The sequence below is a fragment of the Dunckerocampus dactyliophorus genome, chromosome 20 (genome assembly GCF_027744805.1).
Source record: "Dunckerocampus dactyliophorus isolate RoL2022-P2 chromosome 20, RoL_Ddac_1.1, whole genome shotgun sequence".
Classification (NCBI taxonomy): Eukaryota; Metazoa; Chordata; class Actinopteri; order Syngnathiformes; family Syngnathidae; genus Dunckerocampus; species Dunckerocampus dactyliophorus.
The window spans coordinates 16116778-16140169 of NC_072838.1; the positions used below are offsets into that span (position 1 = coordinate 16116778).

The following is a 23392-nucleotide window of genomic DNA, read 5'->3' on the forward strand; positions in this document are numbered from 1 at the left end:
CAATATTTTTTGGTTGTCAGACAAGGTGTTTATTTTATTTCTTTTTTGCATTCTTTGGTGCCAACTCAATAACTCTTTCATCCAGTTTTAACAAAATAAAACAAACAAGTTATTTACAGTGTAAAAAATATGTTTACACTGTAAATCAGTTTATTGCTCTCTCAATTTTTACAGTTATTGAACATGAAAAAAACTCTTTCTTCTTTACACACACATGCATTTCTACATCTAGACGCATTTTTTGGATCAACCATCTTCATCATTTTACACACAAAAGGAGTTGGAGTAAATCCTCATGCCCATCACAGAGGACACAGTACAAGGGTGTCCAAAGTGCGGCTCAAGGGCCATTTATGACCTGTCGCACATTCTAAAATTACAATTACACTAGAAAACAAAAAAAAACACCAGCAAAAATGGAAGAGTAGGAATTACAGGACAGTAAAAACAAAATATTTGGAGAACAAAGGTATAATATTAAGAAAAAAATAGCATAAATTTGAAATATTACAGACAAAATACATAATTTTTTTTAAACTGCTGTAATATTATGAAAATATGCAAATTTATTTGGGTAAAAGTCATAATATTACAACAATAAAGTAAAAATATTATGAGAATAACGGCATTATTAAGAGACAAAACGTGTGAGAAAAAGGTTTAAATATTTGGCAAAAATCTAATAAAAACTGCAAAAATGGAAAAACAAGCAAAAACAAGTAACATAAGGAGCAAAAAAAAACTAAATGGGTTGGTGTGAAACATGCAAAAGTGGCCCCCTCATCCTTTCATTTTTCAGTGTGCGGCCCCCGCTGGAAAAGGTTGGACACAACCGACATAGTATCTTAAAAATGACTGTGTGTTGATGAAAGCACCTCAAAAAACACTCGCTTTTAACTTTTAAAACCCCAATAACTGAATACTGGGAAAACAGATGTTCTATTTCATTGGCCAAACCCCAGCAAAGTACGTGTCACAAGCCCGGGGTGTTCAACAACTGGTTTTACTCCTGTAGAGTGTATTGCATTTGAAATAAGGCTGTGAAACGTTTGACCCTTACTGGGGAAAAAAATGCATTGCTGGGTCTCAGGAGGGTAAGTAATAATAATCTAAAGGATAATATTATGTTACGATACAAGTGAGTTCTTGCGTGTTGTTATCGCTACTTCATAGTTTTTAGTCCAAATGACAGCAGCTATTGTGACACTGGGTCAAAGCGGGTCAGGTCACCAGCCTGTCTCCGCTGGCCCACACTCACAGACATTCACTGCTGCAGCTTCGGGGCAATTTAATAGCTTCCAGTTCATCTAACGTGCGCTTGTCTTCTTTTGAAGCGCGTGAGAGAATTGGGACACTTCGAGAAAAGATACAAAGAGACACAAAAACATGCAAAGAAAAGCCCCGGTTTGTCTCCTTGGTATTGTTGTTACCAACCGTTACTGCCGGTGTGGAAAAACACAACATACAGCCATCTGTAGTTTCAATGATGAAAGATTCATGTAATTCATGTGCGACTTGTAGTAAGTCCTCACATTCACCACACAGGACTTGTGAAAAATGTATTTCACTACAGGTGCTCCTTAGGTTACGAACAAGTTCCTGGACTGCGATGTAAGTCAAATTTCACCATAAGTTGGAACTTAGACCTAAAAAAACACCTAAATTAACTCCTAGGTCACTCACGCTGTACAGAGAACACATGCAGAACACACCGTATACAATATAGTAATAAAACATTAAACACAAGAAGTAAATGAAACAGTAATAAACAAAAAACCCTCTTAATTTTGTCCCTGCAGTTGTCCTACCTTCTTAAATTATTGACCCAGGCTACATTGAAACGTCCTTGTAACAGTGGCTGGAATCCATGACGCCTTAGCATTCATTAGCATGAAATAATCTTAGTCCTTTTTTTCCAATATAATATAATATAATATAATATAATATAATATAATATAATATAATATAATATAATATAATATAATATAATATAATATAATATAAGATAATATAATTAATATAATATAATTAATATAATATAATTAATATAATATAATATTCTTTATCCTTAATGATGGCCGTAGTACACAGCACAGACACTAGTTCTTGAGCAAGTCTTGTGTTTATGGACCAAAATAAAGTTTGTAATTAATTTCTGAAAAGTCGTAACATGGAGCGTACATCGAGGACCACCTGTATTGTAAAAAAAGAGGTGCGCTACCAAAACCACCTCATATTATTGATTAAACATGTGTGTTTTAAGGAAAAATACCTTTAAAAACACAGTATTCAACAGTAAAATATTTCTATAACCAATTGCTTAGCTGACTTGTTGTTGTTGAGCTTTAGACCATTAAAGGAATCCTCATCCACAATCTTTATGTGAGACATGAACACATGTCTTTCTCTTTTCTGTGCGCTGTAAAGAAAACAGCTAAAAAGACTCAGCTAAGAATGCACGTAACGGGACGCGCCTATTCCGCCTATAAAGCACTCTGAAAAAAATTCAAAAGACTTCCAAAGACCACCAACAATGCGGCATTTACATAATGTCAACTGCATGTTAACCAAGCTACAGCGACATTGTTATTAACATTGTTACGCCCAAGAACTATGTTAGTGGCGTAGTGACACCTCGCCACACCACACCGGCTGGCTACAAGCGGGCTGGCAACTAGCTTCACCACACACTCGCAAGCGCCGCGAGTGTGCACAGCCCGGATATAAAACCATAAAACCTTGTTGGAGGTTTGTGGAGGTGTTTTAATAGCGGGCTTTGTCGGCGGAATAGGTGTGTCCCATTATGTGCATTAATCAGCTGCCTCTTTTTAGCTGTTTTTATGTTTTCAGAATGCACGGGAAACAGAAAGACATTTGTGTTCTTGTCTCACATAAGGACTGTGGATGATGCGCAAAATTAAAAAAAAGTGCAGTTTGAGTGACTGAACAGCGCCTCTTCTGGTTACAACCAAATACTACACCCCAGCTTGCTTCATTGCACACAGCAGCCCCAAAAGACACATGGCACAGCGTTTTAGTGACTTTTATTGTGTTATGTGGTACGATATCATTAATCATGACTTATGAAGGGCCTTTTATGCCTTTAGGACCGAAATATGCGTCTTTCCACGTAGGTGGGGCTCCCCCTTTCTATTTTGCGGTGGTGAAGTACTCAAAGCACAACTGAGTGAGGCAAGCGACCAGGTTGACATATTCCCTGAAGTCCACGCTGTTGTCTTTGTTGATGTCCAGGTCCTTGAAGATGCGATCGATGGCCGCCTTGTCGTTGGCTTTCTGTAGCGGACATGCGGGGCCGACTTTACACACACAGTTTTGTTTTACCGTGATTTGGTGTGGAGAGGTCACTCACCCCCAGGGGCCCTCCGAGTTCATGCTGGAGCAGCTCCTTCAGCTCTCCCTTGCTCAGAGTGTTCTTGTCGCCCTCCTTGCCGGCGTACTTCTGGAAGCAGTCGATGAGGAGAACCATGGCCTGCTGAATTTGAGACATGATGGCTGCAGAAAGAGGAAAAGAAGGAAGAGAGACGTTTACCAGCAAGGGCTGAACGCTGCTATGGCTCCCTCTAGAGGCCGAGCCAGGCTTGCGCATGTTTAACGGAGCACTGTGCCAGAGGGATCATGAGGCACTGTGGGCGAAAACTGGCACAACACCAAAAAGCCTTGAGTTAATGGAGTGGTTGCAAGGGAAGACTGGCAAACAAGTACCACAACGTACACTTTTAGTATACAATACTTTTCTTAGCGTGACAATGTTTTTTCATGACTAAAAATACAGTTTTTTTCCCCCCACCAGGACCTTTGTGACGCAGGGTAATGCAATGGCGACACCTTCACTTCTCCAGGTGGCTCATTCCAAATAGACAGGAGAAGGACGTTTATCATGGGATCGTACAAACACGTGACCGTGCGTGGAAAAAGTGTTAAGAGTGTGTTGCGTTCAGGCACCCCCTCTCATGGGTGTGGTAGTCTATGCAAACTGGCATCAGCTGGCCATTACGCAAACAAGCATCAAGATACGGAGGGTGCAGGACTAAAGCACATTTAGCAGCTAAATACTCAGAAATCTTTGCCAATGTTTATCATGAAAAGTTAATTTCTGGAGAGAATGGGTGAGAAAAGTCAACAAAAGTTGAGGTGAAAGAAAGCTGTCATGGTTTTCCACCCACCTGGTTTGCTGCTTTTCCTGATGCAGAAGTACGGAGAGACGCTGAAGAGTGGCTGAAGTGATGAGGAAGTGGATGCAAAGAGGCTTTATATCACCACCGCCACACCCTTCATCCCTCCCTCACTACTGATGCTCCTTTCATCCTCCTCCTCCTTCCTCTTCTCCTTTTTCACTCCTAACTTGTTCCTTTTCAAACACAAAAGGGCGACGTTATATAACGTTCAAAATAAATATAAATATAATAATAATACAACTAAATAAAGTGTGCAGTGATTGCTGTGAGAGGAGTGGGGTGGAAGTCAAAAAGAGCAAAAAACCTTCCATCTCTGGGGTTGTGTAATCACATGTGATCATGTTACAATGCCTTTTTGTTCACTTTTAATTCACTTTTTCCTTGCGCAAGAAGAATAGATCCCTGTGTTTCTGACAATGAACCCAACATGGGCACAGCTCGTCGCTACGCAGATTGTTTCCTTTCCCTTCTCCTGCCTTGCATTTTTTGCGGTGGAGGCTGTGACTCACAATCACAATCCCCAAAGATCATTCCTCAGTCTGCAGACACGCACACACCGAGCCCAGCTCTGTGGCAGCACCACGTCCATGTGGACATGTTGTGTGACTAAAACTCAAACGTCTTTCGTGACCGTGATACTACAATCTCGCTACTCTCACGTTAACTTCTTGGATTTTATGACCACACTAAACGTGTTGTTTTACAAATTTAGAGGAATTTTCCGCTGTCTTAGCCAAACCTACACTCTTGGAACCACACATTGCAACGGCCAAAAAAGAAATGAATCACGGCGTACATCACAGCATAGCTTAGCAATCTCGGGAGACCATGCAACTGTGTTCCCTAGTGGCGATGCGCAGCATAGAGGCAGAAAAAGTCACAAGAATAATCAGAAAAGCAGTCGGAGAGCGCAGACCTCCGCCAAGCGCCATAGTTCCCCCCCATACTGTGATTTACACCAAAATAATAATCCTCCATTTTTTGGATCAGTCTTTGATATTTTGTACAACCTGTTGGAAACTTGTCCTGTATTCTTTTTCCATTCTGACTAGTTTTTTTGTGGAGTTAAATGCACAAATTGCAAAAATGGTCTCATCTCGCAATGTTAAAGAATCCTTTAAAAAAATCCCTGGTACCAGAAGGTGGTCCGGATCACCACAAAACTGAATCAGTTCTTCCATATCCCATTCCTGACAATTTCATCCAAATCCATTCAGAACCTTCCAAGTTATTTGTGCAGGAGTTACCTGTGTGCTGCGCTTGCTCTTGGCGTTGGTAAATATTATAGTCTAGCATCGTGTTGTTTACAGATTTAGAGTCCATTAATTAAGAACTGCAGATGCAGACGTCGACGTTTTAAACTTTGAGCGCTTAACTTACTTGCTGCAACTCATTTTGTGCCATCTAGTGGTCAAATACAAAACTTCACAACATAAAGCATTCATTTTCTTCCCTCTAGTGGCCAAATAGAAAACTCCATAATGTCCCGTACAGTCGTCCCTCTCTCAATTGCGGTTTTTCACAAATGAATGAATGAATTAATGGTCGCTGTTTGGTGGTAAAAAATGCATATTGAAGCAAATGTTACGTATTCATGGCCTAAATTAAGCATTTTCAAGCATGAAAACGTTCCAAATGAACTAAAATACAAAATACAATGTAGTCTACTGGCCACTAGGTGTCACTAGTAACACACACCAGACTTGTTCGCCAACGATAGGCTTTTATTATTTTACATTATTTATCTCAGAACATGAACAACAATAACATAATAATAATAATAGTCATCATCCTAATGATAACAATAACTGTTGTGGCCGTACTCCAGCACTGAATCCCCGACATCACTTCCTGTCCACACGTCCAGAAGACATTTATTGAAACACACACAAGCATGTGTCTTATTTAGGTCTTAAATGGCTTATTTTCTCTGATTATGTCTACTATATTGGGTAATAGGAGTGTAAAGGTGACTATAGGGGTGTTATTTCATGTCTAGAGGACTCTATTAATGGTAAAAATTGTACTAAGAATGTCATAAACAGGCTTTCTATGATCTCACTATGAAAATATTTTGTTTATTAACATTGAATCCTACTTTGCTGTCGGGTCTGCAACCAATTAACCACAATAAACGAGGGATTACTGTATTCCTTGTCTGTCAAATATATAAATCCACAATATACAGTAAAAATTTTCCCTCTAGTGGCCACATAGAGAACTTCACCATATCTGCTAGCCTGTTTCTGCCCTCTAGTGGTCAAACCGTATACACAAGGGGCTGGGTTGTGTCTGTTGCTATGGTAACTGCGTCATAACAATAAACGCATGTCGGCATAACCAGAAGAATGTCAGCTAAAACCTAAACGTAACTGAATTTAGGTAAACAGAAGACAATTCAAACCAAGAGCCCTTGGGGAAAATGTCAAAAAGAAGTGAACAGTCCGAGACCAGCACATGCCAGGAATAATTGGCCTGCTTTGAAAGATAACACCTTCCGACAGCATGCAGTGTTAATGTGAGTGGCCATCAGTAGTACACACTAGTCATTTTGCGCCATCTAGCGGTCAAATAAAAAACGTCACATCATACAGTAGTCCATTTCTGCCATCTAGTGGTCGAACAAAAAATTACACACAGTTGCCATGACATCAGGCCAGCCCAAACCCAAACAAAGCATTTAATAAAAAAACAACTCATTCAGTAACACACAACTAATCCATTGCATTATTTGTATTTGTATGTCTGTTGAATGTCACATTGAGGCTATTCCATGACTGAGTCTTAGAGAAACTATAAATACAAATAATATTGATTTGATAAATTGGATTGTGCAGATTTTACCAAAGCTGGTGACTACATGGGCGTGGTGCTTGGTCTGCGCACGCACACACACACACACACACACGCTGCACTGTAACGTAGCAACCAGTTTGTGTTATAATCACCGCGACTCTTGCTACTTTTCCCTGAGTTTTGACTACAGGGAGGCTGTATGTGTAACGATTGGATTTCAGCAGTAATAACAAAAAGTGACCGGAGTTTTCAGCTCGTTCGCCCCCTCCTGCTGGTGTTATGCAACTTTCAGCAGCCGTGAGGCACAGAGAAAAGTATTTAGTGGAGAAACACATCCTGTTGACTCAACGCCGGCAGACTCTCCTCATAGAATCCACGACTATGTTGTGTATCAATGGTGTGGACGGGTGTGTAAACGTGTGGAACATTCCGGCCATTCCTCAGGATAGCGATAAGTTATCAAACAAAGAGGGAGCGGCTCATGTGGACTTTGCCTCCCTCTCATGGATGAAAGCACCCCCAGGTGGGAATGAACTCATCCCAGCTAGCGTTGTGTTGCTAACGTGTGCGCTGCATGGAAAGCTAACGGTGAAGCTCATTCCCAATAAACACAAACTCGTGATGGGGTTTGAAATCCTCCGTGACATTTAATGGACTGCACACACACACACACACACACACTAAAGAAGAAATGCATTATGGAATGGTGTCCTCTTTCAGGATTTACTTCCTTGCCATCTGCTTCAAGTGCATCTGATAGCACTGCTCACAAGCAACGGAGAGTCCAACCACCAGCGACACAAACTCCTCAAAGTCCACCTGGCCGTCCCCGTTCGTGTCCAGGTCCTTCATGATCTTGTCCACGGCTGCGGGGTCCTTCTGGCACTGGATGAGCAGGGAAGGATGAATGAGCCTCTGATGCAACATTCAGGCTCACTTTGAATGAGAGCGGCGCGGAGCACCCTTACCCTCAGAAAGTTAGACAGCTCGTTCTCCATCAATTCACGGAGCTCCCGCCGGTTGAGGGTCCCCTTGCCGTCCCTGGAGGCGTACCGGTGGAACACCTTGATGAGGGACTCCATGGCGGTCTCCAGCTCGGAAGGCATGGTTGCTTCAAATTGGCTTTCACTGAGGGGAAATGTTTAAATAGACAATAAACAAGCTGATGATTAATCTCCACTATTTGCCTTAAGTGTCAAAAAGCATGCAGTGGTTTATCCACCATATTTCAACCATAAAAAGGATACATACAGTACAATGATCAAAATCAGGTCTGGGGCATTTATTTGAAAAAAGGCAGCACGGCTTGACAATATAAGGCCAACTTTCCCTTTCCAAATCTGTCTGATTGATGGGGCGGGGTGGCCCCCATACAGGTCACCCTGTACATATTCACCTACTCCAAAATGTCCTCTTTTAATGGATCCTTTGGGTAATCATGCTAGAATGCGAACCTCTTAAAAATACCAAAAATGTTTGTGAGAAAATGAATCAATGATGCATTATCATTACTACAGTTATTAAGGAATTATTTACTGGTCTAACTGAAATGAAATAAATATATTTAAAAATATATTTAATATATTTATTTAAAATATATTTATTACATATATTTTTTAATTTTTAAATATTATTGCTTGTCCTCTTCCTCACAGAAATGGAAAAGAAAGGATATTTGTGGCTTTTCAAATTCATGGATTTATTTGATTCTGGAATGAAGAGCTTCTGTCTTGCCATCGCACCCCACAGCCAGACAAATGAAGTCTAAGGAGCTCCTCTAATCTTACTCTAAAGCCTTTTCATTTGGTTTTTCTAATATCAAATGCCATTTAAGAGGTTCCAAACATCTATTTTTTGGTAAAGTCGCGATTACGTCATAGTTGTGTATCATCATTAGTGGTTGAACACAGTTTTCCATGATAACTTGGTGACATACTGTACCGTTTAGTTACGCAGGCCGCATTGTGCAATGCAGGCAGGTCCCAGTAAAGGGTTAAGCAATCTTTTCTTTTTTTGTTGAGGTTTGTGCTACAAACCCTGCCGACAGATGACTCAGGAAAGTCATGGCTGACACTGGTATGAGTGGAAAATAAAGACTAAGTAAAAGAACGCACAAACAGCAAGAAAGAAAATACGCCCAAGCTATTGAGCTGCTTTGCATGAAGCCACATGCAGAATGACACAAACCTGACAAAAAAGTGTTTCAAGTAACATTAAGTAGCAGCAAAGAGTGTGTGACCATCCGGATAGTGGGTCCTGCTAATCTAACACGGTGCACCAATCAAAACCAAAGCACAAGTCAGCACAGCTACTCCATTAACAAGACACGTATCGGCTATGCGGAGTTGCCAGCTATGCATTAAAGCTCAAATTACACATTCAACGCTCCGAGGTTCTTACCGTCAGCAGGAGAGAAATGGTGATCAGAAGTTGGCCCAAAGTGCAGCAGAGGTTTTATAGACCGGCACCGCCCTGCTTGAGCTGTGCAGTGTGTGTGTGTGTGTGTGTGTGTGTGTGTGTGTGTGTGTGTGTGAGTCAACAAGCAGTGAACCATGACACACGCCAGCAGTGCTGTGCATTAACATGGCGGTGACGATGTGCTGGGAAAATGAACCTTAGCGTACTGTACGTGGCTTTGACGACCAGCCCCATGACTTGAACAATCACGCATGGCCTGAAGTGATACAGGATTTATCAGCTGATTTATCACCCATGTCAACATGCAGGATAAAGACACTCAACAGAGACAACAACACATACGCCTGATGACGTTTTAGCTAAACTCGCCTCACATTTGACCTCCCTGACAGCATGAAGTGCAAAGTAGCATTACCTTTCTTTACGGTCATCCTGAATGACTCAGCCCCCCCTTCAGGCCCGCCCATATATTATCACTTACAAAATACAATCACAAAATGTCCTATGGTAAAGTGATTTTTGTATTATTTTGTGACAAAAAGACAAGCTTATACATCTAATAAATAAATATGACATTATTATAATTAATATAAAAGATAATATAATAATAATTTTTAATTTATTTAGTCTAACTGGTCATTTAAATTGCTAAAAGAAAATACAGTACAATTGATTTCATTAATTTGTATTAATTTAATGATTTTTAAAAAATAATTGTATTATTTTGTATATAATCTATTATTGCAGCAAAAATGTAAAAATATTTTTAGAATTGATATGGATTATCATTATAAAGAAAAGTGACCATTTTATTAAATTATATAATATATATATATATATATATATATATATATATATATGTGTGTGTGTGTATATATATTTTTTTATTTTTTGTATTTTAGATTTGCTATTTACACTATTTCTGCTTGTAATTGTAATAATAATTGATAATAGGAATGACTTCGATTAATTAAAATTAACTTTCCAGACAATATTTGAAGTTTTTGTAACAAAAAAAAGCTGTAATAAAATACAAAATTAAAAACATAAAATTTGCATTATTATAAAAACACTTGCATACATTGAACTATACATTTGAATTCGTTTTTACTTTAATTATATCTTTCCATTGTGTCACACAAAGCACATTTTTATTCCTAAAAGAAATGAAGCAATCCTTTTAACGTTTCTTGCAGTTGAAAAAGTGGAGTTTGGCGACCTCCAGTGGACGACAGACACAACTACATAAAAAAATTACCTTTCTTTTTTTTTTTACACCGATTCTAATAAAAATAACATTTTAAAAACATGGTAGACACAAAAACCTAAATAAAAAAAATACAAATGCAAATGAAATTCCCCCAATTGCTCATGCCATATTTTATACAAGGGGATGCTGTACGTGATTGGTTGCTGGGTGTGTGTGTGGGGGGGGGGGGGGGGGGTGCCATGTCTCCAAGAGTGGATAGCGTGGATCATTCGTGCAATAGTATTTTAGTAGATACAGGCAAATAATCATTTAGAAGACCAAGCTGGGATATAAGCGCATTTGGAAAAGCTGAAATGTGACTATTTTGTGGGCGTGGGGAGGAGTGTTGTTGCTATGGCAGATTATCGGCAGACACGATGCTTTATTTCCAGATGATGTCAACAAGAGGTCGCTGATAAAATGGATGGGATGGATTTGAAAGCAGCCACGTCGACGATGGAAGCTTTGGTCCGCATCAGTGTGAGTAAATATACATTTGAATATAGATATGCGACGTGTATTTGGAGGTGAATTACGCCATCTTGCACTTGGCGACTTAGTTTCTCCGAATGTTTCATTCAGCTCAACTGATTAAAAGCAATTGAACGACGAGTAATGTATTTAATTACACTTGATTGGAAATCAACAGTCGTTTCCGGCTGCTGTGACGCGCACACGAGGCCCTGATATAGAACGTCGTTATATAACCCCGACGTACAAAAGTCCCCTTGTAATTCGGATCATTCGAAATAACCCTGCATAAGGTGATTCGTATTTGCTTCAAACTGAAATGTCGGCTAGCGGCGAGGCTTTAGAATGAAACGTCTCCATTCCGGGCTCGAGGGATGCTCGTTTCCATGGAGACGGCGGAGCTGGATGCAAGGGATGCTGCATCCACGGTCAACTGCAGGGGCTTTAAATCAATCATGATGACTATGCAGCTGTGTTATATAAATATACATATATACACATTTACGTGTATATTGCACACACCGAGGTGTAGTTTATCTTATGGTTCAATATCATATGCTTTACTGGTGAAATCACCCCTCCCCCCTTTTACTCCACCCCCCCTGCCCTTGCTGAATCCATTGCGTCGCTCTGCTTCTGTAAATGTGCACGCGCCCAACTGTCATGGCGCCGCGGTTCCAGGTGAAGGTAAGGATGCGCATATGCAGCAGCCTCCACCGAGCCAGCCTTAGCGCGGTTTCTTTCTTTTCACAGCCCTGATGCTATTTAAGATCAACCGGCCGGGATCGCCGTTGGTGGAGTTCTACTAGTAAGAGAAGGAAAGTGGAGAAAGAGGGGGGTGACATTGGAGAATGACACAGAAAATGAAGGAAATGAGGTTAACGATGAGCACGATGCAGGTCATCATGCTATTTGCGTCTGCATGTGCATGTCCAGCTTGCATTTTTAAAGGGTAAATGTGTGGGATGTGCAGCATGGAGTGCTGTGATAAGCAGTCCTGCACGATGAGTTTTGACTTATGGTGTCACCAGTGATGTCACCATCATTTTGGCTTAAGGTGACGTGAGGGGGGGTCTATAAAGGCCCTCCACAGAACAGGGTGCTGTCATCTCCTTCTGTGCAAGGCCGCATGTCCGCGGCTGACCGAGGCTGTGCCCTTTTCCGTCATTTCCTTGTCCTTGAGCATATGTTAGTACTGACATGCTACACAGGCCGTGCTAAAAAGGCTGCTTCCACTAGTCGAGGAAGATGTTGTAAACATTTTTGCAGCGTGTCTGGGAATTCTGGGCCCGCTTAATAAATGAAGTGCATTTGTGAAGCCAGCGTTCACTGATGTTGGACAAGAGAGGAGGCTACTTTTAGTTGTAGGTGGGCTTCTTCCACGTTAAACTCACCCAAGCATGCGTTTATGCACCGGGGAACAGAAAAGATCCCCATCCCCAAACTATTCCCACCAAGATGGAAGCATACAATCATCCAGAATGTCTTGCTAAGATGAAAAATGAAGATTGAGATGACACAAATGGGTTGAATCAATTGAATAAGAGATGAAGGTAACATTAGGTACACCAAACATGGTCCAAATCGTATTGGATCACACATGCAGGTGTACCTAAAGCTGTGGTTTTATGTTTATTCCCGCCCACTGACTCATTTCTACAAGATGTCACCACCTGTGCATCATATTCAGCGCAAAAGATCTTAAAACAACCATAGGTGAAACCCTCTAGGCTTAAAACACTCCTGTGATTTAAGCTAAATAATTCATACCTGCCATTTATCAATATTTAACGAGGATGATGACCCATGCTGCTTGCCTGGGACATATTTACAGCACCTCTTATAATAGAATTACATCCATCCATCCATCCATCCATCCATCTTCTTCCGCTGAGCCGCGGGGTAGCAGCCTGAGCAGGGAAGCGTGTCCCGGGTCTTCCCCGAGGCCTCCTACCGGTCGGCCGTGCCCTGAACACCTCCCCAGGGAGGCGTCCGGGAGGCATCCTGACCAGATGCCCGAGCCACCTCAACCGAGTTTCTCCCGGATGACAGCGCTTCTCACCTTATCTCTGAGGGAGAGCCACGTGCATGGAGGAAACTCACTCTGGCCGCTTGTACCCACGATCTCGCCCTTTCGGTCACTACCCGAAGCTCATGGCCGTAGGTGAGGAGTGTAAGCACCTCGGGGTCTTTTTCACAAGAAGAATTACATAAAACCTCAAAAGTCGAGCACCCGAAAGAAAGAATTTTCTGGAAAAATGCCTTTTAAGCTGCACTTGCAGCAGATCCTTCAGTAGGGAAAACAATACCAGACTAAATGTACAGCAGAAAAGCCACACTTAATTTTTTTAGTTTGTGATACACATCTTTGTCCAGGCTACTCAGCACAATATGGCGAACTCAACAATAATAAAGATGTTTCTTTCTGACTGATGCATTCAGTGCAGCTGGGTTTTTGCAGTGATATACAGTGCGGTGAAAAAGCGGCCTAAGCCATCAATACTACTGACAATAACAGGTCAGCAATGAGCTGTTGTTGCCATCTTGTCTCCTCCCACAGTCCAACATGAAGAGCCTGGAGCACGAGCTGCACTGCCCCGTGTGCAAAGACATCGTCAAACAGCCTGTGGTGCTGCCATGCCTTCACAGCGTGTGCCTCATGTGTGCCTCCGAGGTGCTGGTGGCCAGCGGCTACCCGCCTCCGGAACTTCCCGCCGAGCCCAACTCGCCCGCCTCCACGCCCAACATGCGCTCCCCGCGACAGCTCCGCAGGCCCACGCCAAAAGCCGAGCAGCGGCCCATCGAGCGGGTACTGCGGGCAGGTGAGGAGCGTTCACGTAAAGAGGACGCATGGGCTGCGGTAAATGAATCTGTCCTCATTTCCTCATGGTTTGTAGGTCCCCACCCACCGTCTCCATCCATGCCCCGCTCGCCAGGCTACCTGGGGCGCCGCCGCAAAGAGGGCCCGCCGCCCTTGGTCATGATGTTCCCCTGTGTCCCCTGTGGACGTGATGTGGAGCTGGGGGAGAAAGGCCTCACTGACTGCTTGCGTAACCTCACCTTGGAGCGCATAGTGGAGAGGTAAGGCACTCTCACGCATGTATTGCACAACACAGCAGCGACAGAACCAATGTTGTAATAGTGGTCAGGCGCTTTAATATCACTGATGTAGTTCATTGTACAGTGTAGCAAGGGTCACGCCAACAGCTGATTAGCAACATTTTTATGCGCACGCAGAGGTAAACGTAATGGCATCACAAAACGGAACAATCACCATCTGAAACGTTGTCAAGCGTGTCTCTATTGGCCTCCCGCCGGCAGGTACCGACACACAGTGAGCCTGGGCAGCGTGGCTGTCATGTGTCAGTTCTGCAAGCCCCCGCACGCCCTGGAGGCCACCAAAGGCTGCGCCGACTGCAGGGCCAACTTCTGTAACGAGTGCTTCAAACTCTACCACCCGTGGGGAACGCCGCGGGCGCAGCACGAGCACATCCTGCCCACGCTCAATTTTAGACCAAAGGCGAGACGCCACATGTGCAAGAAGCATGTGTTTACATTACATCGCATCGTACGTCATCATATTTGTCTCGTTCTGTAGGTGTTGACGTGCACGGAACACGACCAGGAGAAGCTACAGTTCTATTGCAGGACTTGTCAGCGGCTGCTTTGTCCGCTCTGCAAACTGCGACGTGTTCACACGGGCCACAAGCTCCTCCCTGTGGCCCAGGCATACCAAGCTCTCAAGGTACAAGTTCATTTTATAACTCTAACAATGATTTGAAGCGCATGAGAATGTGGTCATTTATTAACAAGTATATTGCGCAACACAGCAGCCACGGAACCAATGTTGTAATAGCGGCAAGCATGAATAGTGCTGATGAGTTCATTTTAAACAACAGTACTGCAAGAGTAACACTCATGATATTCACACCAGCTAAACTGCACAACCAATATTTTAAAGCGCATATAGAGGTAGATACATCCGCTCAAGATACTTTGAATGCAGCTGCTGTCATCCTGTGGCATCAATATAAAGCTACATCAGGAGGTTTCTTACCACCACAGCTGCTAACAAATACATTTCACAACACAGCAGCCACAGAACCAATGTTGTAATAGCAATAAGGAGTAAGCTGCCCAGCCAGCATTAATAGTGCTGATGAGTTCATTTTAGACAACAGTACTGCAAGAGTAACACTCATGATATTCACACCAGCTAAATTGTACAACCAATATTTTAAAAAGCATATAGAGGTAGATAAATCTGCTCGAGATACTTTGAATGCAGCTGCTGTCATCTTGTGGCATTATTATAAAGCTACATCAAGAGTGCCTACCACCACAGCTGCTAACAAATACACTTCACAACACAGCAGCCGCAGAACCAATGTTGTAATCGTGGCAAGGAACAAACTCCTCAGCCAGCATTAATAGTGCCGATGAGTTCATTGTAAACAACAGTCGGGCAAGTGTAACCTGCATGAGTTTCATACCAACAACTGAGTAGCATCATTTTAAAGCGCATGCAGAGGTAGATATAGCAGCTGAATGCTGACATCTTATGGTACTTCCAAAGAGGCTACGGTCATCTTGTTAACAATTACACTGCACAACACAGCAGCCTTAGAGCCAGTGTTGTAATATCGGTAAGTAGCAAAGGAGCAAACTCAGCCAGCGTTAATACCACAGACGAGTGTAACGTACATGAGTTTCATACCGACAGCCGAGTAGCAACATTTTAAAGCACATGCAGAGGTAGATAAAGGTGCTCATTATTTTTCAAATGCAGCTACTGCCATTTTGGGGAGGTAATAAGACCACACTAGACCAGGAGGTTATCATCGTAGAGCTGTACAATATCATCTGACAATAACGCTGACATTGAAAGTAGCATGCAGTGCATTTCTACGATGTAGCAACTTACAATCTTCAGCACAAACAGAAGCTGTGTTGTAAGCAAAGCATGCCATTGCCTCGTTTCTTCATTGTTTTGTGTGTGTGTTTGTGATAGGAGAAGATTACAAAAGAGATGAACTACATTCTGTCCAACCAGGACACGGTTCTGTCTCAGATTACACAGCTGGAGAGCGCCATCACTCAGACTGAGGTGATTAATAAACCAGAGTGGGGGAGATGGGATGCAAAACAAGTGTTAAACGTGTAAAAATCTACTGCGAAAATGAGTCAACCTGACGTTTAAGTTCTCTAGGATGAAGTATGTGCCTGAACGTGTATGTTCACATTTAGGTGAACAGCGTGTCCGCCCGAGAGCAGCTGGCCCAGAGCATCAGGGACCTGACGGCGGCTCTGGCTGAGCGCCACGCCTCGCTCACCCAGGCCCTGGAGGCGGCGCGCCAGAAGCGGGGTGAGGCTCTGGCCGCTCAAGTGGCCGAGCGCCGCAGCTTGATGGAACACGCCGGGCTCGTGGCTTTCACGCAAGAGCTGCTGAAGGAAACGGATCAGCCCTGTTTTGTGCAGGCTGCACGCCAGACGCATAACAGGTACCCCATTAAAGTGGCCTGGGAAGGAAACAAGTAACTATTGTTCCCTGGATAGTTCTCTTGGCTTGACTCTGTTTTTATCCAATTTTAGTCTCATGAGGTGCACGAGAGCCAGTACATGAGCCACAGTATATCCAAAAGGCTGCCTTGGCAAAGATAATTCCAATAACTCATTTGTGTCCCTGCGCCAGGTTCAGTAAGGCAATTGAGAACCTGCAGCATTTTGCTCTGGCTGCAGATCCTTCCTTCAGGCACTTCCAGCTGGACGTCTCCAAAGAACTGAAACTGCTCACAGAACTTAATTTTACTCGAGGTAAGAACATCAGGCTACAGTATACCACGTGGGGACATACAGTATCTACAGTTTATTCACATTGTATTAACTTTATAGCTTTACATGCTGCATTTATCTATTCTTTCATATTTTACTCATGAATTCACCCTTCTAGGGTTTGTGTAAATATTTTTTCATTTAAATTTTATATACATATATTACATGTATTTATATGTATATTTTTTTAAGCTGTTAATATTTTATTTCATGCTACTGTAACAATTCTATTTTATTTTAAATTTGAATGTCAATTTTCCTGTAAATATTAAATAAATTGTATTTGCAATTTTTTCTTTTATTTAAACACTTTTACTTATTTTTACTTATTTAAGTAAAACTTTGTTGTTGTTTTTTTTACATTTGTAATTTACTTCCAAATTAAATTAAATTATTACATTTCTATTATGCTGCTGAAAGAAGTACATTTCATTTAAAACTTTATCCGCCATCGTATTTGAAATATTCAATTAAATTTAAAGAATTCCATTTCAAATTAGCATTTATTTGAAACTGTGATTTGAAAATGTAATTGAATTTCAAAAGCATTTTAAGTGCTAGTTTACATTGTACTTAAATTTGTATATTAAATGTATTAAAAATGTGTATTTTATGTTAAACATGTAAGTTAATTAAATGTGTTTTATAAATGTCAAAATTAAAGTTTTTGCTTGCATTGCACGCTAAAGCTTAAATAAAATATATTTTATTATACTTGTCATTTCATTTGCATGTAATTAAATGTATTATATAATGTAATTTCATTTTATTTCAATTTTAAATCATATTTTAAGAGTTTTTAAAATGTATTAATTAAATCAACCTTTTTTTGTCGCAGCTCCCCTGGCCCCAGTCCTTGACACCCAGCATTCCCTTGCCTATGACCAGCTCTACCTGAGCTGGCGCCTTCCCCCGGACTCCGCGCCCACCTGGCACTTCTCTGTGGAGTACCGCCGCCGGGGGGTGGTACCGGGGGGCGCGTCCAGGGGCGGCAACAGAGGGGGGCCGGTGGCCGCCGCTCGCTGGGGCTGGCAGCGTCTGGACGAGGTGAGCGGGACGAGCGCCGTCATCGACCGGCTGGAGATGGACAGCGTGTACGTGCTGCGGGTGAGGGGCTGCAACAAGGCGGGCTACGGCGAGTACAGCGAGGAGGTGTACCTGCACACCCCTCCAGCACCAGGTACCAATTCGGAACTTCACCTGTCAGGCGTCCTGGGGACATTTTGTGCTATTCGGACTTTAATCGTCAAGCCACTTTGGCTTTCTTGAAAATAAAATAAAATTTACCAGAGGATATTTATTCCAAAAACCTTTTAGAATTGTCATCTCTGTTCTGTAAATTTGCATAAAATGGCAACGCTACACAAAAAGCGACATATTTGTTGAAAACACGTGCTCGGACAGCTGCAGTCTGACAAGATAGGACAGCTTTGGTCTGACTGGCACTGAAACTGCCTTTTTTTGTAATGCAACCCTTGATGTTAAGGTTTCTCCTATTTTTATGCTTGTCCACCGGATGGCGCCACTTTTTCCCCATTCAAAGCATGCAGTAAAAGTTCACAACTTTGTTTTCTGCAAAGACGTAAATAAAACTTGGTATTTGAGTTTCATGCAGAAGTAGTTTTAAAAGACCGACCTGTTCAAAGGTGGAAAGTGGGAAAGAAAAAAATATATATATACAAGATATTTTTACAGCAGTTTTTGGCCTGAGGACGTTGAGTACGAGTTTTCGTTGCAAATCTTACACATGCATCAAAATCACTGTTGCTGCCAATCACTGACCCACTATTGAAATGCATTTTATTTTCTATGTATATAACATACATTGACCTTTTTTACAATTAGGCTTAAATGTGTGAGTGCTATTAAAGGTTACATTTCAAAGGTTTGATGAAGCTGTAATTCCCCAACCGGACCACTAGGTTGCACACTTTTTCATCCATTACGTTGCGGTGGTCTACAATGGCGAACAGTAACTCGTTCTCTCCCTTTTCTGATCATCACCACATCGCCATCAACACGCCTTCCCTCACTTCCTGTACTTCCTCATCTCTGTCACGTTTTTTTATTTCCATTTCACAGCTTGTCATCCTCTTCAGCGCTCCTTCCATGCCGCCAACCTACACGCCTCCTACGGAACGTAAGAAGTGCATCATACGACGATTCCACCCCCCTTCCCTTCTTCGCTTTACATCTGTTTGCTTTCCCACTCCAGTCTTCCACTCTCCTCTAACGAGATGTGTCTGCGCGGTGATGAGGTTTGCAAACTGTTAAGGCTTGAGGCTTAACAAGGCGGATTGGATTCCGATCCGTGGCTTTAAATGGAGTGATTAGTGGTGAACCCGAACCCAACCCCCACCCCACCCCGCTATTGCATACGATCCCTCTGTGAATTGAAGATACCTTCAGTGTTCTCTTCCCTGTGCTGGGAGGTTCATTCCTGTTTCAGCTTGCCTTTCCTTGCCACCTTCCATACTTGTCAGCCGTTTAACTGGCCTCCTCCTCCCGTCCTCCTCCAGTGCTTAACTTCTACCTGGACTCTCGCTGGGGTCTCCATGCCGACCGCCTGGTGGTGAGCAAGGAGCAAAGAGCCGCCCGCAGCGTTCCTGGCCTCTCCCTGCTGCAGGCGGCCGACCACGCGCTCACTTCCTGTCACCTGACCTCTGACCTCTTGGTGGGAGACGTGGCCATCACGCAGGGGAGACACTACTGGGCGTGCTCAGTGGAGCCAGGGTCTTACCTGGTGAAGGTACGACTCGTTGGCCTAAACATTGCACACACGTATTATAGCACTAGACTGTAGCTGTAACAAGTATAGTATGTTGCACAATGCAGCAGCAACACAACCGATGTTGTAATAGCGGTAAGGAGCAAACTATTCATCCAGCTTGAATAGAGCTGACGTAAACATTGTTTACTTTGTAAACACACACTCATATTCAGCAAAATACGCAACCAATTTTTTTTTTAAGCGCATGTAGAGGTAGATTAATCTGCTGGACACTGACCACTTATGACCACTGACCACAGATACTCTGAATGCAGCACCTGTCATCTTGTGGCATTAATATAAAGCTACATCAGGAGGTTGCCTACCACCACAGCTGCTAACAAGTATGTTGCACAACACAGCAACGACAGAACCAATGTTGTAATAGCGGTAAGGAACAAGCTCCTCAGAGGACGTTCATAGTAAACAACAGTACTGCAAGTGTAACACGCATGAGTTTCATTTTTAAGTATCATGAATGGTCAGCATTCAGCAGCCACAAAATGTGGCTGGTGTGGCTGGTGTGAAACTCGTGCGCGTTCTGAACTCATCAGCAGTATTACAACATTGGTTCTGTTGCTGCTTTGTCGCGCTAAATAGTTGTTCATAAATGAACATGCAAAGAGAGCTCCTTTCCACTTTCTCATGCACTCCAAATCATTATTAAGTTTTTAAAAAAGTGGTTACGGTGTATATAAAGTCCTCTAATTATCACCTGCTTCCAATTAATGCCCAGTCCTCCGTTTTAGGTAAATGTGCGGCCGTATTTATGCATTTATGGTATACACTCTTATCTTGAACTTTTCTCCGCTTGCGTATCGAAATCAAGGAGAAAACGTCTTGATTTCCAGGTTGGTGTTGGTCTAGAGACCAAACTGCAGGAGTGGTTTCATCTACCAGAAGACATGGCCAGTCCCCGGTGAGTAGCTGTGTCATTAAAAATATAGTATGCATAATAAGAGCAATAATAGGAAGAGTACATACATGTCCCCCAGCTACGACCCAGACAGCGGCCATGACAGCGGTGCAGAGGACGGCATGGACTCCGCCCCACCCTTCTGCTTCCTCACCATGGGCATGGGCAAGATCTACTTGCCCCAGCACACCTACCACCACCACCACCACAACGGCAACGGGCCGCGTTCTGACCCCAACGGCAACGCCCCGTCCACTCTGGCGGGCCTCACCTACCCGCTGCCGCCCCGGCTGGGCGTGTGCCTGGACTTTGAGAAGGGTCGCGTCACCTTCTATGATGCCCACTCCCTGCGCCCCCTGTGGGAGGGCCACGTGGACTGCTCGGGCCCCGTGTGCCCCGCGTTCTGTTTCATCGGCGGGGGGGCGCTGCAGCTTCAGGAGCTGGTGGCCAACCGCAGTGCGGATCAGACGCCCGTGAGGAGGGTGACCATCCAACCACGCCACGTCTCCAATATAAACAACAACTGATTTGGAATGTTAACTATGTACGTTTCTATGGCAACAAATATGCAATATAATTACGTTTCTTACATTTTTATTTGCAAGAATCGCTGCTTTAGTAGTGTTTGGTTTGTCCGACACTATCTTTGATGCTTGCACTGGTAGCCAGGCTGTTTTATTTGTAAAGCCAATGTTCTTATAGCGCCACACTCCATTTCAGGCCCTTAAATGTTCAATTTATGTGCTTTAGTTTCAAAATGTGAGGAAAAGTGCATCTATAACACCCCCCCCATGTTATTGTTTTAGGCTAAATGTGGTCCTTTAGAGGAAGGAGAGTGTAAGTAGGAGCTCCAATTATACATCTGGAACGCAGCTAATCACGACAGTTTCACTGGTTGTTTGTGTGTTTTGTAATCCAAATACATGTCCCTCCTCTGCACGCGTCTGTTAACAACATTGACAAACAGCCGGCGGTGAAAAGTGTGTTTTTCCAACACTCTTTACTGTAAAAAAACAAGTTTTATTGTAAAGTAAAGGAGCATCCTTCTTTCTTGTGAATAGGTTCAATCCACGCTTTCAACTTTCACCTGCTGCCAGAATGTTTTCAAAAGAAAATGTATTTAAAAAAAGGAAACACAGAATAGATTGCAAAAAAAAAAAAAAGCAGTTTCTTTTGTCATTATTGTTCCAGTCAATCTGCTCCAGGTGCATTTCCAATGGGTACTTTTTGCCGCGTGTAATGAACCCTAACCGCTAGGGGGCAGCAAATCAACATAAACTGCAGATACTACAGTAGTTCCCATTCAAATATTGTTTTTCTGCTTGAATTAGTACAGATAACCTCGTCCAAAACCTGACACTGGAATATATATATATGTCATTTTAACCAGTACCATTTCAAAGTTAATTCTGTCATTTTAATAATGTATGATTAAAAATTGTTATGAGAATTAATGAAAGTAAAGAGGACTTAAAATAATAATTTTTCAGAAGTAAAATCTTAAAATATAGATTTGCACAAATCAATACGATTCTAAAATGATTCAACATCAACACAATTACATATTAAATAGAGTAGGGTGTGGGTATGGCTGAATTTATTGCGGCAGTCAAACACTGCCGCAAAGGCTGACAAATCTACTTTATTTATATATTAATGAAATTAAGATTATTCCTATAAATCCCATATACTTCCACAGAATTAAAAAAAAAAAAGATTGAAATTGATGATTACTACTACTACGACTGCGAATATTACTACTACTACTATTACTATGATTATTATTTTTTAAAATCTGCTGTGATAATTATTATTGCTTATTATTGCTATTATTATATAAAATTGAGTGTTGAGTGTGAATGGCGCCCCCTGTTGGCTAACTTTAATGTAAAGATCAGCCTGATCGGGAAAAAATCTGATTTTATATTTGACTATTGAATGTATAAATGTAAATATTGTATAGCAAATACTATAGGTACATACTGTATATATTAAAAATAATAATAAAACACTTGTGGGATCTCACATTTCCAGACTGTGGCCTGTGCCAAGTGAAACATGCGCAGCGGGTGACCGAGCGTGAGGAAAGCTCTTTTTATTTTTTTGGGGTCCATCTGCTTTCAATGGAGGTATTACACTACACGTGTAGGTGTTCAGCAGTGCTTATGTAAATGCAATGTACAGTTTACACTCTTTATGAGCTTCAAATGAAAAGCAACACACACGTGCGGAGTGCGTGGAAAACAAAGAAAGAACGAACGCAAGAAATATATGATGCTCGGTACTTTTCAATGCTTAGGTGCACAAAAGTATTGGGACACCTTCCATAGAGCACAACAGTGTATTGTGTAGTGTTTCCTCATATGGAAGAAGTACAGTTACAGCCCCCCCCCCCCCCCGCTCTGCTATATCCACACCTCCTTTCTTGCGTCCAAATCTGCAACAGATTGGGTTTAGTCTGACTGGAGGTATGCAGCCACAACAGACACATGTAGGGGTCTGCATAATCCCCCGCCCTGAGTATTAAGCACACAGCATGGGCATTCTTTTAAAGACCTCGCTGGAATTACCGATATATAATCTCTGTGATCATCATTTAGTACAGTTCAGAGGCGGTGGGAGGACTGGGAGTGGTGGTGGTGAGTGGGGGTGGGGGATGTCAAAGCCATATAGTGAGAGACATGCAGGATGCAGCAAGGGGGGGGGCCATCTGGAGAAGTCGGGAATCCGCTAACCCGACTAAA

At 42.4% G+C, this 23392-nt stretch overlaps 3 protein-coding genes across 7 annotated transcripts; 1 reads left to right on the forward strand and 2 right to left on the reverse strand.

Annotated features, from left to right (window-relative positions):
• Positions 1-3029: 3029 nt before the first annotated feature.
• On the reverse strand, positions 3030-4337 carry LOC129172833 (ictacalcin-like). The gene is made up of 3 exons (XM_054762935.1): positions 4185-4337; positions 3371-3513; positions 3030-3294 (listed from the first exon to the last, which is right to left on the reverse strand). Exons 2-3 carry the CDS (start codon positions 3506-3508, stop codon positions 3151-3153), a joined length of 282 nt encoding a protein of 93 aa, XP_054618910.1. The 5' UTR covers positions 3509-3513; positions 4185-4337; the 3' UTR covers positions 3030-3150.
• A 3261-nt stretch (positions 4338-7598) lies between these two features.
• On the reverse strand, positions 7599-9551 carry s100a10a (S100 calcium binding protein A10a). The gene is made up of 3 exons (XM_054762932.1): positions 9393-9551; positions 7961-8120; positions 7599-7877 (listed from the first exon to the last, which is right to left on the reverse strand). The coding sequence occupies exons 2-3, from the start codon at positions 8096-8098 to the stop codon at positions 7716-7718; spliced, it is 300 nt and encodes a 99-aa protein (XP_054618907.1). The 5' UTR covers positions 8099-8120; positions 9393-9551; the 3' UTR covers positions 7599-7715.
• A 1309-nt stretch (positions 9552-10860) lies between these two features.
• trim46b (tripartite motif containing 46b) lies at positions 10861-22594 on the forward strand. 5 transcript variants are annotated; one of them, XM_054764544.1, is made up of 12 exons: positions 10861-11139; positions 13691-13952; positions 14028-14211; positions 14452-14650; positions 14729-14875; positions 16142-16237; positions 16378-16631; positions 16823-16944; positions 17801-18142; positions 19482-19711; positions 20584-20651; positions 20728-22590. In XM_054764544.1, the coding sequence occupies exons 1-12, from the start codon at positions 11080-11082 to the stop codon at positions 21173-21175; spliced, it is 2412 nt and encodes an 803-aa protein (XP_054620519.1). In that variant the 5' UTR covers positions 10861-11079; the 3' UTR covers positions 21176-22590. The 5 variants fall into 5 exon arrangements, with proteins under 5 accessions (XP_054620519.1, XP_054620522.1, XP_054620523.1 ...); XM_054764547.1 differs by lacking the exons at positions 20584-20651; positions 20728-22590 and adding exons at positions 19045-19102; positions 19178-19220 and having other exon boundaries at positions 19482-19689; XM_054764545.1 differs by lacking the exon at positions 10861-11139 and adding an exon at positions 11735-11817 and having other exon boundaries at positions 20728-22594.
• Positions 22595-23392: the final 798 nt, after the last annotated feature.

Bases quoted from the DNA above. Each gene is read 5' to 3' on its own strand.
- LOC129172833 (XM_054762935.1), bottom strand. From the start codon at position 3,508: ATGTCTCAAATTCAGCAGGCCATGGTTCTCCTCATCGACTGCTTCCAG. The intron at 3,295-3,370 runs GTGAGTGACCTC...TGTCCGCTACAG, and splicing joins AACTCGGAGGGCCCCTGGGG to AAAGCCAACGACAAGGCGGC.
- s100a10a (XM_054762932.1), bottom strand. From the start codon at position 8,098: ATGCCTTCCGAGCTGGAGACCGCCATGGAGTCCCTCATCAAGGTGTTC. The intron at 7,878-7,960 runs GTAAGGGTGCTC...CTGCTCATCCAG, and splicing joins AGCTGTCTAACTTTCTGAGG to TGCCAGAAGGACCCCGCAGC.
- trim46b (XM_054764544.1), top strand. From the start codon at position 11,080: ATGGATGGGATGGATTTGAAAGCAGCCACGTCGACGATGGAAGCTTTG. The intron at 18,143-19,481 runs GTACCAATTCGG...GTCCTCCTCCAG, and splicing joins GCACACCCCTCCAGCACCAG to TGCTTAACTTCTACCTGGAC. The intron at 19,712-20,583 runs GTACGACTCGTT...CTTGATTTCCAG, and splicing joins CAGGGTCTTACCTGGTGAAG to GTTGGTGTTGGTCTAGAGAC.